This window comes from Cnephaeus nilssonii, assembly GCF_951640355.1.
Source record: "Cnephaeus nilssonii genome assembly, chromosome: 7".
NCBI lineage: Eukaryota > Metazoa > Chordata > Mammalia > Chiroptera > Vespertilionidae > Cnephaeus > Cnephaeus nilssonii.
The window spans coordinates 69,914,140-69,931,355 of record NC_137078.1 but is presented as its reverse complement, the minus strand read 5'-3'; the positions used below and the strand labels follow the sequence as shown (position 1 = coordinate 69,931,355).

Here is a 17,216-nt window from a genome sequence, read left to right as displayed (position 1 = left end):
GGCAGGTTTCCCAGAGCAAGCTTACCCTCGTCTCCCATTGAATTTCCTTCTCCTTCCTTTCTCGGGCTTCTGCTCTTTGTCTTTCTTCAAGTCTATGCTTGGCTTCAGTTGCTGCATCAATATCTCTGATTTTTAAGTTGAAAGTGACATCCTTCCAAAGGCTAAAAAAAAAAGTAGTTAAGGTGCTAAGTACTAGATGGACACAATTATGAGCAATCTTGAGAATGAAATGCAAGTCTATAGCTACCCTTAAGTGCCCTTGTTCACAGACTCAAGATCCTTAAACTGGCACCAGGGCACTGGGGTAAAGATCAGAAAAACAGACTTGAAAGATTCCACTGCTAGGTTGTCAAAGGAGGAAATGAAGGATGGGCAGAAAGCTGAATATATGGTAGAGACAACAGAGGAGCATGAACAGTGAGAACTGAGACCTGCGAGTCTATTTCTGACTCTACATCTAATTAGCTATGCAACTTTGGTGATGTCTCAAGGGCTTGAGTGTCCTTTACTATAAAACAAAAGGATTAGAACAGAGGAGCTGAGAAGTTCCATTTCAGAAAAGCTCCCTTGAAGAAATGGTGTGAATAGAGAATAAGAGTCAACTGCAGAGGCTTAAAGGGGTAAGTGTCCTCTCAAAGCCTGGAAGATGATAACTGGACAGGTCTGGTCCAAATATGTCACTTTACAAGTGAAGACTCCTAGGGACTAGAAAAGTGTCCACGCCTAAGAGCCCCTTGTTGTGAGTAGCAGAGCATATATTTCCATGGTTCCACTTATGTAACTGAGCAGGCAGTCTAGCCAAGCAGATTATTAACAAGTTAGTGACAACAAGCAGGAGTAATGGTCTGTAAGGCCCCCTTCCTTCACTTATGAATCCCCTAATACACTAAACACCCTAATACACTAAACAAAGAACTTTAGTACATAATTCCTCATACCACTGAAAGATCCTGATTTTATTGGGAAAGGAAAAAATGATGTTTGAATCTACTGGAATACTGAATACCAAATAGGCATATGAATGCATTAAGGAAATAACTGATTTTCTTAAAGCATGATAATGATACTTTGTGGGGTTGTTTTTTTTCTTATGTCATTTTAGAGATATATGCTGAAATACTTAGGGATGAAAATTTTTAAAAAGTTTCTTGCAAATAAAAGGCCTGAAGGTGTTTTTCTGCACATCTCTCAGTTGGGACCTCACTGCCATCTCTTATAAACCTCAAAGATGGTGGTAAGCCATCACACTCTGCGTACTTATTATATTTCAAGTATAATATGCTACAAACATGCTCATCTCACTTATTCCTCACAACAACTCTGAAGCAGTTCTCATTTCAGGAAAAAAGGCAGAGAGGGAAGCTTACAAGTCTTGGTTACAAAACTGTTAAGTGGTGGAGCTTGCATGAATCTAGGCATTCAAACTTGGTCTGTGCTCTTACACTCTGCTCTACTATCTCCATAACCCAGTCCTGCATCTATGCCTAGTCAATCAACAGCTCTAGTTTTGTTGTCTCCTTACCAGCGGGATTCATACTCATTCTGATCTTCCAACTTTCTCACTTTCTTCTTGATTATAGGCAACTTCTTGGTATCTATAAAAACTGCATTTTCCTAGGAAACAGAAGAGGTAGACATATTTTATTGTTCAACCTGTTCTAAGAAGAGGAGTCAACTCTTCCCAGAAGATTTTAATAGATGTTATAATCAAATCCCACATATTGAGAAAGACAGTTTCATCAGCAATCTTTAGCCTTAAAATATAGTTTTGTCTTAAGTCTTAGTAGAGGCTCAATTTAATAAACATTTTCAACGTGACCAGATGCCACACACTCAGGATATAATCTCTTGGAGCTAGACCCATAAACAACTAATACTAATGATAAGTATGCTGAAGTGCTTTTTACATTTCAAATTCTCCAAATCCAAAATCCAGTTCATTGACACCTGTTAATCCCATACCACCTTCCCTATCTTAATTAGGTACCCTTTGCAAGTTCCCTGAGGGCAAGGACTATCTTATTTCTGTATCCCTGGTGCCAGGCACTCAATACATTACTTATACAAAATCAAACTGCATATAAATTAGTTCAGCACTTCATTTTATAAACGTACCACACATTCTAATGATCTAAGTAACATTTACTGGGTGCTTTACTATGTGCCAAGCATTTTTTAACATACATTTTTTCTTTTTAAATTTTTTTATTAAAAAACTAGAAGCCCGGTGCACGAAATTCGTGCATGGCGGGGGGTTGTCCCTCAGCCCAGCCTGTACCCTCTCCAATCTGGGACTCCTGGAGGGATGTCCGACTGCCCGTTCGGGCCTAAACGGGCAGTCGGACATCCCTCTCACAATCCAGGACTGCTGGCTCCCAACTGCTTGCCTGCCTGCCTTCCTGATTGCCCCTAACTGCTTCTGCCTGCCAGCCTGATCACCCCCTAACCACTCTGCTGCCAGCCTGGTTGATACTTAACTGCTCCCCTGCCAGCCTGTTTGCCCCCAACTTCCCTCCTCTGCCAGCCTGGTCACCCCTAACTGCCCTCTCCTGCAGGGTTGATCACCTCCAACTGCCCTCCCTTGCAAGCCTGGTCCCTCTCAACTGCCCTCCCTTGCAGGCCTGGTCCCTCACAACTGCCCTCCCTTGCAGGCCGGGTGCCTCCCAACTGCCCTCTCCTGCTGGCCATCTTGTGGTGGCCATCTTGTGTCCACATGGGGGCAGGATCTTTGACCACATGGGGGCAGCTATATTGTGTGTTGCAGTGATGATCAATCTGTATATTACTCTTTTATTAGATAGGATAGAGGCCTGGTGCACGGGTGGGGGCCAGCTGGTTTGCCCTGAAGGGTGTCACAGATAAGGGTGGGGGTTCCCTTGGGATGTGGGGCGGCCTGAGCGAGGGGCCTGTGGTGGTTTGCAGGCCGGCCACGCCCCCTGGCAACCCAAGGGGAGGCCCTGGTATCTGGAATTTATTTTCCTTTTACAATTGAAACTTTGTAGCCTGTAGCGGAGCCAAGCCTGGGGCTCCGGCAGCCATTTCTGTGGCAGTTAATTCACCTTCTACAATTGAAACTTTGTAGCCTTAAGCGGGTGAGCCCGGCCAGGGTGTGCAGAAAGCTTTGCTTCCCCTGTTGCTGCCGGCAACTCTGGTCTGCTCTCTCAAGCTCCATTCTGCCCCATTTGTTTGAATTTGTTTACCTTCTATAATTGAAACTTTGTAGCTTGAGTGGAGGCTTAGGCCTGCAACGGCTATGGAAAGCTTGGCTTACTCTGTTACCTGGGAAACCTTGCTCTCTGTGGCTGTAGCCATCTTGGATTGGGGTTAATTTGCATACTCGCCCTGATTGGCTGGTGGGCGTGGCTTATGTGGCGGAGTGATGGTTAATTTGCATATTACCATTTTATTAGAGAGGATATTTTTTCAATTTGTTTACATTCAGTATTGTGCTGTATTAATTTCAGGTGTACAGCATACTTATTCTTGAATGTTTTGAGAGGAGAGTCAAATCATTCTACTCGCTTTATTGCTGAGGAAGAGGCGGGGAAAGGAAAAGGCTTGCCCTGAAGAGATGGCATTAAAGCTGGCCTTGAGGGTTCAATTTCCAGATGAAGGAAGCCAGAGTAAAGGACAGGCTACAATTCAATGTAGCCTGAAACAAGTGGCAAAATATAGCTTCTTACCCCTGTTGCATATTTTGCATACATGACACCATTCCATTCCCCTTCAATTGAACAAAAGGACTTCTTGTCATTTGGAGAACTAAATAGAAAAGAAACATTTGTGTCAGTCTCAAGTTGAAAATTACTAAAGATTCTGGTCAGGGGGACCTATCTACACAGAGCAGAACACAGAAGAGCAACTGGGAAGTCTTTGGTAAAGCAGCTTAACAGAACTGGATCTCCCAGTCAACTGTAAGAACCAGATGGCCCCGAGCTGGTGACAGCAGCAAACTAGGTACAATCCCTGCCCTCAGGCTGTTCACAGCCTAGTGGGGAGAAATGCCACCATAAATTCTGGGTGGTAAGTGCTGTGGGGAGTTATGTGAGCAATGGAGTTCAAGGGCAAAACTGCTGGGATGAAGGTCAGGGAAGGTTTTGCTTATGCCAGAGACCAGATTTTCAACCTGAGGCTGAAAAGGACCACTGGGTCAAACAGTTTGACCTCTTTTCCTGACAAGGATCCCTTCCTCAAAGGTCCCAACAGACCTCTACGTGGACATGATAATGACATGTATGGCAGGTATGGAATTTGGAAAGATAAGCATCACAGCAAAGGACAAGTTAGGAGGGGCAAGGCAAAAGCCAGAACGAGGCTGAGAGGTCGGAGAGAAAAATACACAGGGTAGAGGGATGAAGCTTCTATCACTGGACTAAACCTTAAGTTTCCTCTATGATTTAGGGGCTTTGAGGAAGGGGTACAAATGGAAAAAAAAAAAAAATCATAGGACACCAGGCTTAGGTCACTGTGCAGTGGTTCTTAAAGATCCTTGGGTTCCCAAGATCCTCTTAGATCAAAACTATTTTTGTAACACTAAGACGTTATTTGCCTTTTACACTCTAATTTTCCCACAAGTGTAGAGTGTTTCCCATGTAGCAACCAACTAACTGCAAGTAAGTAGGAGAATCCAGTTGTCCTCTATTAATGACAGTCATGTACCACTTGACGATGGGATATGTTCTGAGAAATTTGTCTTGAGGCAATTTCGTTCTTGTGCAAACATAATTAGAATGCACTTAAACAAGCCTCCGTGGTACAGCCTACGACACACTTGGCTGTATGGTATAGCCCAGTGGTCGGCAAACTCATTAGTCAACAGAGCCAAATATCAACAGTACAACGACTGAAATTTCTTTTGAGAGCCAAATTTTTTAAACTTAAACTTCTTCTTACGCCACTTCTTCAAAATAGACTCGCCCAGGCGTGGTATTTTGTGGAAGAGCCACACTCAAGGGGCCAAAGAGCCGCATGTGGCTCGCGAGCCGCAGTTTGCCGACCACGGGTATAGCCTACTGCTCTTAGACTACAAGCCTGCACAGCATATTTTGCACAAAACAAAAGATTAAACCAGGGGTGGGAACTTTTTTTCTGCCAAGGGCCCTTTGGATATTTTATAACATCATTTGTGGGCCATAGAAGGTCAAACATTTAATTAACTCACCCCTAATGACTGATTGAATGATTTCAAGGGCCTTATATGGCTCCAGGGCTGGATGGTCCCCACCCTTGCCCTAGAGTGTCAAACAAAACCAAGGCAAGATGTGACAGTTACTGTTTTTCCCCAGAAAGGCACACAAAAAAGAATGTGACTTGGAGACACTCAGGTGGGAGTCAGTCCACTGCATGGGCTAGCTCATGGTCCAATCTGGCCACAGTTGAGTCAAGAATCCATGAGCTGGGTTTGCTAAATGATCTAGGAAAGACCCCTCTCTGTTTCCCATTTGCAAGTTGGGTTTGTAGGAAGAAAATCACACCAGTGACCTGGTTGTTCTGAACCTGTATTTTAAGACTCCTTCTGAAAATGGGATTTTAAGAAGAGAAATGACACACAAGATGTGAAATACGTTTACAAAGACAGAACCGTTAAAATGGTCAATTCCTAACAGACATTATCATTCAAGACAAAAGGAATAGTATTTCAGAGAAGAGCACTAACGCAGAAAAACAAAATACCTACAAAATCTCAGCAGTAATTCTGTGCTTCTTGCCCCCATAGAAAGGTTTCGTGTGGAAGACAATATTTGCACTATAGCCAGTTTTGGAACAATTAATATTGCATTCTCCACCTAGTTCCACCCAGGGCACTGTGAGGATAGACCTGCAAAATGGAAAGTTTTCAGGTAAGGCTGACAATTCAGAGGAAAGAGAGGGGCATCGCTTAAGAAACAGCAGGGTTTGCTGCTTGCTGATCAGAAGAAATGGATGCAGCTCTACTTGCCTTCCATAACCATTGGGGAATGTGAGGATGTAATGTTCATCATGGTCTAGACACGAGACACACCCTGTGGAGAGAAGGGATAGAAACTCTGATGACTAGTGTCACCTGGCCATAAGGTCGTCTTGTCTGATTGATGGATTCTCCATTCAATTTAGAGAAAAACAAGCTCGCACTCCACCATTGCTTTCACCCAAAATAAACGTGCTCACATGCAAACAATGACATCCAGGCTGGCTTTCTGGGGCCATTTCCTCTTATTTAGACAATTGACCAGCACCCATTAGAATGACATAAATTTCTATTAACATGGGAGTCCACTCGATCCAAAGACTTACCCTGCCCTATGTTGTGCACCCCAATTGACATTCCGAGGAATTTTGATTTGGTCCAGATATGAGCATTGAATTGTATCTTCTTGTTAAAACACTCAGCATAAAAGGCTGAAACTATAGAAATTGTTTGAAACAATTAGTGTACTGTGTAATTATACCCACCTCTCCAACTCCCTTAACCTGGGGAAAGAACTGACTCCTTGAGGAAAATTCTTTACCCCTCAAAGAACTGCCTTTTAAACCTTTTTCCCCAATGTAAACATTCATTTGGGGTCATGTGGGCAGAAACTTCCCTGAACCATGAGACGATTGCCAATCCTGGAGGCTTAAAATCAAAATGTCTGTCTGTGCTTCTGGTCAGTAAGCTTGTCTATCTCAGCCCCAAGCTGGACCCATCAGTATTATCACTGCACTGAGCAAATAAGACACTGAGGAGATGTGGTCTCTCCCCGATGTCAGGAATATACTGAGCAGAAACTACATCCCATTTATATACTAGTAAATTGTCTCAAAGTTGCTGAGGTCTCTACAGTACAACTATTACATGTAATGGCTTTAGAAGCATTAAAGGTTTATTTGAAAAATAATAGTGAAGCTAACAGTCTTTGGAACTTATACAAGGAACAGATAGAAGGCGCCCATCCTCACAGGACTGGGAAGACACAGGCAGCCATAAAACAAGACAGTAGTGACCTCGCCTATGAGCTTTTCATGACCCTTTTTTGCCAGCATGGTTTCAAGTAGATGTTGCAGAGGAGCTAAGCTCTGTGACTTACTGGGTGGATGATGGGAAACCTGCTCAGCCACGAATGTTACACTGTTTTTGGAAACCCCGGGAACTGGTCCTTCTGAAACTAGCTCCTGCAAGCAAATATAACATCATTTTCTTTTGATGTGGAAACACAAATGACACTGCAGAGACTCTAATAAGGGGAGTCTCTCCTTCCCTCAGTGGTTACTGCTCCCCCCTCTATACACTCAAAGCACCTGGCACACTTTCCACATGGCGCTGAATTACACTACTAGAGTAAGAACAGACACGTGATTGCCTCTGTCTTCAGAAAGGACTACATGTAACGTGTCACTTGGAAAGGGAAAGATATGAAGAGTTCTGTCTACCTAGAGACTATTATGTGCCAGGCACTGCGGGCCAGGGGATCTGTTCCCCATCCCTCGAGGCCTTTTACTTTGAGTCTTCCTTGCTGGTTGTCTTCCTCAAAGCGACCTCTAAGTGCTGGGAGCCCTGGGCACAGGTCTGAGCACCTACCGCTCTGCTCTAACTGTGCTGTCTACCTAAAGTCTCCGAAAGCACCATCTCCAATCTAGCTCTCTCCCTTCAACTCCAGACTCTTAAATTCTAGCTCCCAACGGACAGCTCCACTCACATGTCTAAGAGATCGCTCATACTTGATGTTTCAAATTTGAATTCCTGATCTTTCCTCCCCAAATCCAACATTTTCCTTAATATTAACAGCACCAATCAACTGCTGAAGCCCCACACACAAGGATTCATCTCTGTCCCCTTTCCCTTACCTCCCCCGAATCCATCTATCAGTTCTAATTCTAAAATACAGCTTCAATCAACCATGTCTCTCCTGGAATAATGGCCAAGGCCCCCTCAACGGTCTCCTTGCCTCTATTTTTGCCCCTTTCTAATTTATTTTTTCCTAAAATCATTAAAAGATCTTTTCAGGCCCACAAGGCCTTGCATGATCTGATTTCTAAATCTCTATCCTTATCTCATGCCCCCTTTTCCCGTTGCTCATTATATCCAAAATAGGCTGAACCAACAACACTATTCTTCTATGGGTGGTGAGCATCTTCTGATCATTACCTGTATCACTGTTTCCTATCTCCAAACAAAACGAAATGTGGATCAGTACACAATTTAAGACAATTAAAAACGCCAGTGCAGAACTCACCGTGTTCTCTTCAGTATCATTTGGTAATGTCCAGTGACACTGAAAGATCTCGCCCAAAATGGGATTGTATGGCTTTTTGGCAACCGATCCTCTCCTTCCCGCATGGAAGGCTGAGAGGTACCATTTCACAACCTGAACCATTCGGTCTCTGGCATCCTTTTGGTCACTAATGCTGCAAGGGAGAAAGACAAAATTTGTGTTTTGCATTCTGACAGGATGCAAGCTGATGCAGCAACCCTCAGCATGGCCCACCCTGTGACACGCTGAGGACCCAGGACCAGGAGTTACCTCGAAGTTTCCTTTTAAAACTGAGGTATTATAGAAATAATTAAACACACTGGTCTTAAGCGTGTGGTTTGGTGACTGAGACAGATGTGTATATCCACTTAATTAATCACCACACAGGACATTTCCATTACCCCCAAGTTTCCTTATCTCCCCTTTCCAAGCAATCCCACCCCTCACCCTGAGGCAAACACTTTTCTGGTTTCTAGTACCACAGGTTAGTTTCCTTGTTCCAGAACTTCATACAAGTGCACTGTTTAATTGCCAAATAGTTGGACATTTTCTAGATGTGTTTGTGTTATTGATTTCTAATTTAATTCTTTCATGGACAGAGAATATACTCTGTATGGTTCCAATGATTTTAAATTTATTACATTTTCCCAGTACATGATATATCTTGATGAATGTTCGTACCTGAAAGACTGTGTTGTACAAATTGATAGTGTCCAGAAGGTCAACCAGGTCAAGCTGATAGGTAATGCTGTTTGACTCTTCCATAGCCTTACAGATTTTCTTGGGGGTGAGATGGGAGCAGTGCATGCAGGGAGCTACTGTTCAATCAGTTCCTGAGAAATTCCCAACCAAAATAGACTGTGCACTTGTCTATTTTCCCCTTCAGTTTAGTCAATTTTTGCTGAATGTATTTTGACGCAGTGTTACTAGGTACATATATGCATTTAGGATTCTTATGTATTCTTGATAAATTGACTTTTTCTTAATCATATGAAATATCCCTATTTGTCTCTGGCAATATTTGTCTTAAAAACTCTTCTTTGTCTGATACTAATACAAGTGACACCAGCTTTGTTATACGTGTTTTGCATATGTCTTTGTCCATCCTTCTTCTTCATATTTAAAATCTCCTGCTTGTAAATAGCATACAGATGGATCTTGCTTTTTTTTATCCAGTCTGAAAATCACTCTTAAATGGAGTATGCATGCTATTTATATTTAGCGTCGCTACTGATAAAGCTGGGTTTAACTCTACCATCTAGTACAGTATTTGTTTTCTATTTGTCCCCTTTGTTACATGTTCCATTGTTTCCTTTTTTGGATTTAGTATTTTTAGAATTCCACTTAATCTTATTTACTGGAATTTTAGCTGTATATATATATATATATATATATATATATATATATATATATATATATATAATGTACTAGAGGCCCAGTGCATGATTGAATCATGCACGTGTAGGGTCCCCTACACGCTTTTGCTTTTGATCATGGGGAGCTGGGTGCCTGTCCGCTAGTGCACCAGGCCTTTCAGAAGCCTCCAGCGCGGCGGAGGCTTCTGAAAGGCCTGGTGTCTGAGCGGACAGGCATCCAGCTGCCACACTTTCACTTTCGATCGCTGGTGCTTGAGCGGAAAGGCATCCAGCTGCCACACTTTTGCTTTTGATCGCGGGGAGCTGGGTGCCTGAGCGGACAGGCACCCAGCTCCCACGCTTTTGATGGTCCGTGGCCGCTGAGGGGGGCTACCCTGCTGTTGAGAGGCTCAGGGGGCGGGACTCCCACCCCCTGCGCCTCTCAACGGCCGCTGAGGGGGGCTGCCGCGGATACCTGGCTACCCTGCCGTTGAGAGGCGCAGCTGGGTGTCCGCGCAGGCCCCCTCAGCGGCCACGGATCTGGCCTCGATCTGGCCGTTGAGAGTCGCAGGGGGCGGGAGTCCCGCCCCGCTCAGTGGCAGTGGATCCGTGCCTCTCAATGGCCGGATAGGCCACCCCGAGTCCCGCCCCCCAGCCTCCCACCGCCCAATCGTGGGCGTAGCGGAGTGATGGTAATTTACATTTTACTCTATTATTAGATAGGATATACACATATATATATATATTTTAATATATATTTTATTGATTCTTCACAGAGAGGAAGGGAGAGGGATAGAGAGCTAGAAACATCGATGAGAGAGAAACATCGATCAGCTGCCTCCTGCACCCCCCCCCCCCACTGGGAATGTGCCCACAACCAAGGAATTGAACCTGGGACCCTTCAGTCTGCAGGCCAACGCTCTATCCACTCAGTCAAACAGGTTTTGGCCTTTTTAATATATATTTTTTTAATTTTTTTATTTTATTTTATTGATTTATTACAGTGAGGAAGAGAGAGGGATAGAGAGTTAGAAACATCGATGAGAGAGAAACATCGACCAGCTGCCTCTTGCACACCCCCTACTGGGGATGTGCCCGCAACCAAGGTACATGCCCTTGACCGGAATCGAACCTGGGACCTTTCAGTCCGCAGGCCGACGCTCTATCCACTGAGCCAAACCGGTTTTGGCATCTTTTTTTATATTTTTAAATGGTTCCTCTAAGGGACCTCAAAGTTTAAATTCTCATACATAAAGACTACCCTTAAATCTCGAACCTACATCTAATGAATAACTGGTACTTTGCATCTTTACTTACACATTCCAATAAATGTTTACATTTATTTGTTAAATTATGTATTAATTTAAACAGTATCATGTTAATTGAAATTCTTCCCTTCGGCTATTGGTAAAATGGTTCTCTTAAATCTTTATCAGGAAGGAAACATGCATATCAATGTCAGCCAATGAGTCTACCCACTGTGACAGCTCAGTGATTTGTAGTATTTGGCTTTAGTGAACCACAGCCCAACGCCACGAATGCAATCAGAGAAGACAGATTAGAACATCCCCTTACAAAGAAAATTTTCTTCCTACCACTGAAAAGCAATGCAAACTCACCTCCTTGTAAATCAATTCCACCTTTCGATGACGTCTGTCTTTTGTACATATATCTACTATCGCAAGCTTTACATTCAAAGTTTATGAATCAGTCTGTAATCTGGAAACTAGACTGTAAGCTCCTCAAGGGCAGACACTGGCTTTTTCTTTCTCCAGCTCATAGAAGTGTCTGGGAAACAATGGGTGCTTTAGAAAGGTTTGATGGACTCAGTTAACTGAACTTCATCAGGATATGTGTAAGTAATTTAACAGTGAATACCAGTCCTGGACCACATACGCTTATAGATGTGGCTCTGTAAATACTGGCTACCTATTAGTGGGCTCTTAAGATTTTTTTAACATATTGGTTGCCTAACAACATCACCACCATGTAACCTAAGCAAACAGACAAGCCTCTAATATAAACAAAATATTCAATGCCTTTCATCCAGAAATATTTAAAAGGCCGGGAATCCATCTATCCTGCAAAGGCAGAAAGCTATTGGTAAAATCTTTTACAATAAGAAACTACTGTGTTTATTGTCAAATACCTCACAAACAGGTCCGGATGTGCAAAAAAGTCTGCATACATTTCTAAAAGAGATCTTCTTTCAAGAATAAATGTTGGAAGAACTACCTGCAAAACACACACATTTGAGCCTTGAGGATCATATTCTACTACAGAGAAACAGACTGCTGCACTGTTAAAAAACCAAAACCCATTCTAATCATGGTAACACCCACCAAGTACTGCCCTGGCATGCTTCTGATACCTACTTCCCAAACTGCTCTGATTGAGAAATGCCCAGTATCCTGCCCAGCAGATGAAAAACAGAAGGGGTTTTGAATTTTCAAAGCCACTTCCGCTGTGAACCTCCCTTTAGCTCGCTGGCTCAGTGTGACAACAACAACAAACTACTCGAGACAAGCTTTGGGTGCCTAATACCTGCTGGGCTATATACACGTTATCTTACTGAATTGTGCAACAGCCCTGTTGTGAAGAAATTATTACCACTGTTTTACAGGAGAGAAAAATGAAGCTCAGAGAGAGTGAGAAGTTTTCTCACTGTACTGTTATTCATGTGGGAATTCAAAACTGGGTCTGTCTCACTTGGGGGGGGGGGGGTGGTTTGTGCACTTTCCATATCTGCTGATGCTTCTCTATCATCATTAAGTGCACTGGGAAATTTGTGTGCTTATGAATCTGTGTCCTCAAGTAACTGACATGCTCCTAGAACGCAAGGACCACCCTTATTCACACCTGCATTCTCAGCTACTATTACACAGTAAGAAATTCTTATAGTAGCCACTGAAGGAAGGACCAAAAGGGAGAAGAGAACAAGGACGGGAATCAATGAACTATTTCCACCATGGGGCTGAACCCATGAAGAAAAATGCTGAGGGGCTGGGGATGTGGCAGAGGAGAAAGCAAATAAAATAAAAAGTTGGAATTGGGAAGAAGGAATGAGAAAGATTAGGAATAATCAATAGAAAAGGAAAAATTTCATTAGGAAACGAAAGAAGAGTTTTTAAAGTGTATATCAGATTATAAATCATTTACTAGGGAAACAGAGCACCGTAATAAGCAAACAATCCTTTAATTTAGTAATTACTGCATATCCACCATATTCAAGACCCTGTGTTCAATGCCATCATACAAGAGATGCTCAAATTACCCTGGAAATTCATGAGAAGGAAGGATCATGTTCTGTTTGGGGGACTAGAATGAGGGCAGAGCTGGGAAACAACGCATTGAGGTGGCACTAGACAAAAGCCTTAGAGGAGAGTGAGGCTGTAATAAAAAAGAAGAAGAAGAAATGAAGATCGGAGGGGGAAAAGGACACGGAGACAGGAAATTGGGTGTGACAGAAATTGACCAGTGGACCAGTGCGGCTGGGTTAGGGTTAGAGCATATAAAGAGTGCTGATGGAACACAAGCTTAGAAAGGTACACTCTGGCAGTAACATTTAGAATGTTTATTATCAGTTTAAATGTTAAGTAAACATTTTCCTTCCACAGAACATGTTCATAATGTAAATTTAGATAGATTGGCAGGTAAGCTTATGTACTGACTCGGTGCAACTTCCTACCACTCTTAGGGGTCAGCATGTAAGGATGGCAGAGCAAACAGACTGAGGAATGTAGGTCCTTTCCCACACTGCTGGCCCAGTGATCTATCAACCCCGGAACTCCTCTACTTCTGGACTTCCCGTTATGTGAGATAATAAACCCAGTATCCTTCAAGTTACCTTTAGGTGGGTCTTCCATAATTAGAGACCAAAACCAACCAAGGTAGAAGATGTCGGAAACAAATAGAAATGTCAATGTCTAAAATTAGGTTATGACTTTAAAATGCGAACTGAGAATTTTGATCCAGCAGTTATGCAATCTAATGAACACTGAAAAAATTCTTGGGGCAAACTCCTACAAATATTTTCTTATCTAGAACATTCCTGGCAAGTATGTTGGGTTCCACAAGTTAAAGCTATCCTTGTGAAGGTTTTATTTTAGATACTTAAATAGTAAATATTATGGATTAGTTTTTTTCTTAATTACCCTCTAAATCCAAACCAAAATGAAGCTCACACTGACAAAGACCTGGTCATAACAAAAGCAAGACTCCTGAATGTTATTAACTTTCTAAAGTTGGGTAGAATAACTTAACCAATATAAAGCTATTGCAGCTCAACTCTCTAAGACAAGAGGCAGGTTGGAAAGATTATAGCTTTTGAAATCACAGACCAGATCAGAATCTCTTCTGCTATTTAATAGGATTTATCCAAGTTACTTAACCTCCATGGGTTTTAGTTTCCTCATCAATAAAATGAGTGAACAATAACACCTACTTTGTAGTGTTGTGGTGAGAATTAAGTGCAAGGATGAGGCTGCTAGCACAGTGGCAGAGATGTACAAAGGCACCCACACACTAGTCTCCTGAATCAATCCGGCACTCCAGAGCACCAAGATTAGATTCAGATTTACTAGTAAATCCAGACCACAATAATTGTATGGCTGAATGTGTGTCATACAATTTTCCATTCATTATCTGTTCTAATCCTTACAACTCTGAAGTAAGCCAGTGTGTCCACTTTGCATGTAAAGAACCTAAAGATCACTACCAAAGGGACTTGCTCACGGTCACATGGTTTGGTAATAGCTGAGGTAGGTTGTTAGCATAGATCCTCTAACCCCAAGGTCAGAACTCTACTCATTTTGATTTTGTGTGCACTATACTGCTTTAGTTTTTGTCCAAACCACTAACCAAGCCCAATACTAGTCCTTGTTTGCCCCCAATAAAATCCAAATCTTCATCCATCCATACTATCTCTAGGAAATTATTCTAGATTTATTTATTTAATTCATTTATAAAAATGCTCAGTTTATTCATCTAAATATATATTAAATCACAACAAAAGTATAAACAGAAGTTATATCATTACACTATATTTGCAGGCGCACTCACCACACAATCACTAAGAATCCATACATTAAGACAGCAAATGCCAAATTTGATTCTTACCTTAGTAAGATCCATTCCAAGCCTAACCTGTGACAAGAGATGCATGATAACGCTCTTGTGCTCTTCCACCGACCCCGCCTCCCCTTCATCATCTCTGTCATCATAGGAATCGAAAAGGTCTAAAATAAAACAGATCTTCTTAGGCTGGTGGTAAACGGCCAATCTGTGCTGCTACCAGTATTGCAAATTTCCCCCAAACAAATATTTTTAAGAAAAAAAAGTTAAATTCTCAAAGGTCACTTACCAGCATCACTTGTTCCATTGGACATGGAAGAATTAAGTGATTCTGTGGTATCTGGACGCTTTAGACTATTTCCTGAGCTACTGTGGGTCAAGACTGAAGCAGATCCAGAGGAACTAAAAAAATAATAATCACCTTTTTAAGTCTTTTAAGAAAGCAATTTAGAATCACAGTAAGACGTTAACCTACAAAGCTACTTGAAACTAATATATTCAACTGACAGATCAGACTCTTAAGAGTTAGCTGGTTCTATACATACATGTAGGTATACACTCTCCAACTCTCCCTGTGGCTCCACTCAGACTGCCCAGTTTGGTGGCCAGGTCTCTTGTCTTATGCTTTTTGCATAGGGTATGCTCAACCATGTTGAGAAGCCATCAAAAATTAGTTTTGCTTCTTTGTCTAAGTTTAAAATGAGTTCATTTTCTGATTTTGTTACTTTGTACACAAATGTAGGCATGTCATAATTCTTGGCAACAAATTTCCAGAACCTCAAAAATGGCAAGTCTATTACTTAGTCTCAGAAAGATGTCTTGTCTATATTTTTGAGATCCTTTGATAAAAGTCCACATTGGTATTAACATTCTTCCCAGTCACAAAAAAACAACAACAACTGTATTTAAAATTACAAAATAAAAAAGCATATTATTTTTTACAAGTAAATTTATGGTAACTGCTATTACAAACTGGTTAACAGGGTGTAAAAGCATTTCCTCTATTATACAATAGTTATGTGAACATAACTTACCCAGGATTAGTACTTGTACATTAATAAAAGAATAATCGAAGGCAGAGTTTACTTATTAAGTATAAAAATAGAAACCAAATTTCTCACATTGCAGATATGACTTATAAAATGGTACAGACACATAACCAGTATTTTGTTATAAAATTATAGGTACAAAATGTATATATTCTAATTTAAACATAGTTTGCTCTGATTATTTACCTACTTTTGATTTTTTAAATTTAATAATAAACTATATTTTTTAGAGCAGTTTTAGGTTCACAGCAAAACCAAGTATAAAGTACAAGAATTCCCATATGCTCTACCTCCCCCACTATCAATATCACACTCATCATTACCCCTCAAAATCTATAGTATACATCAGGGTTCACTCTTGGCACTGTACATTCTACGGATTTTGACAATGTATAATGACAAATTTTCAACACTGTAGTATTGTAAAGTTTCTCACCCTAAAAATTTTCCATCCTTTGCCTATTATTCGAACATTCTAATATTAGAACATATCTATTCTAATTTAAACATGGTTTGTCCTGGTTACTTACCTTCTTTTAATCTAGTTTTCAAAAATCCTTAGTTAACTAAATATTGCTTATTTGGTAGTTTAGTAGTATTCATCACAAGGTACTGTAACTAATGTCTACTTCACTAGGCTTGAGTTAACGGAAAATATGAGTAAAGACATAGGTAAGAAAAATCAAGTTATCATTAAATAAAAGAGCTGCATGAAAATTACCTCCAAAATGTTTTGTGACCCTTTGATAGATCATCAAAATAGAGTCAATCTTTTAAACCAGTTGATCTAAAAACCCCAAATTCTTTAAAATATGTATGTTACTTTAGATGCATTTCCAGAGGTTAGATCTATTTATGCTGTGCTTTTCCTCCTTACTCAGATTAGAAACCACACCTGGGCCAAGTGAAATGCTCAATAAAGGTCAAAATGGGAAAAACCCATTTCGTAAGTTACCTTGTTCAAGACAAAAGATAGAATATAGTTAAAAAAACAATGCCTTGACAAAATGATATGCATAGAGAAAAGATTTATATTCAATGGGCTAACTTGTATAGAATTTAATCATAAGATCATAATAAACTAAACCAAAAAATTTAAAGCTCTGGATTTAATTATAATTACAAGAGAATCCACAACAACTTTACAAGTTAGATATGATTATTCTCATCATATACAGATGCTCAGAGGGTCAATGACCACCTGAAGTCACACAGCTGATAAGCAGTAGAGCCATTTCAAATGCATGTCTGGCTTCAAAGCACAAGTTCTTTCCAACACGCCCTGTCATCTAGTTTATAAATGTATAAAACCATACTAGTCAATAACATAGTTAACACAGAAGGTATCACTACTACAGGTCTTTAAAAACGGAACAGGGAAAAGATTTAAGCTTCTAAGGAGGAAGGGAGGGAGAGAGGGCGCTCAGTGCCTACAGAGGTAAACAACATAAATACAGTTGACCCTTGAACAACTTGGGGGTGGGGGAGGATTTGGGGTACCCACCACCTGTGCAGGAGAAAATCTGCAT

At 41.2% G+C, this 17,216-nt stretch overlaps 1 protein-coding gene across 4 annotated transcripts in view; it reads right to left on the bottom strand.

Annotated features, from left to right (window-relative positions):
• Positions 1 to 17,216, bottom strand: part of OSBPL9 (oxysterol binding protein like 9) — a 132,919-nt gene that overhangs the window by 1,337 nt on the left and 114,366 nt on the right. For all 4 annotated transcript variants that reach the window (XM_079776922.1, XM_079776925.1, XM_079776923.1 and 1 more), the window contains 11 exons: positions 14,928 to 15,040; positions 14,684 to 14,802; positions 11,715 to 11,800; positions 8,193 to 8,364; positions 7,047 to 7,131; positions 6,274 to 6,384; positions 5,939 to 6,002; positions 5,678 to 5,818; positions 3,684 to 3,762; positions 1,523 to 1,614; positions 26 to 161 (listed from right to left, as the gene is read on the bottom strand). In XM_079776922.1, the coding sequence (XP_079633048.1) occupies positions 26 to 161; positions 1,523 to 1,614; positions 3,684 to 3,762; positions 5,678 to 5,818; positions 5,939 to 6,002; positions 6,274 to 6,384; positions 7,047 to 7,131; positions 8,193 to 8,364; positions 11,715 to 11,800; positions 14,684 to 14,802; positions 14,928 to 15,040 (1,198 nt within the window). The remainder of the gene's footprint in view (positions 1 to 25; positions 162 to 1,522; positions 1,615 to 3,683; positions 3,763 to 5,677; positions 5,819 to 5,938; positions 6,003 to 6,273; positions 6,385 to 7,046; positions 7,132 to 8,192; positions 8,365 to 11,714; positions 11,801 to 14,683; positions 14,803 to 14,927; positions 15,041 to 17,216) is intronic.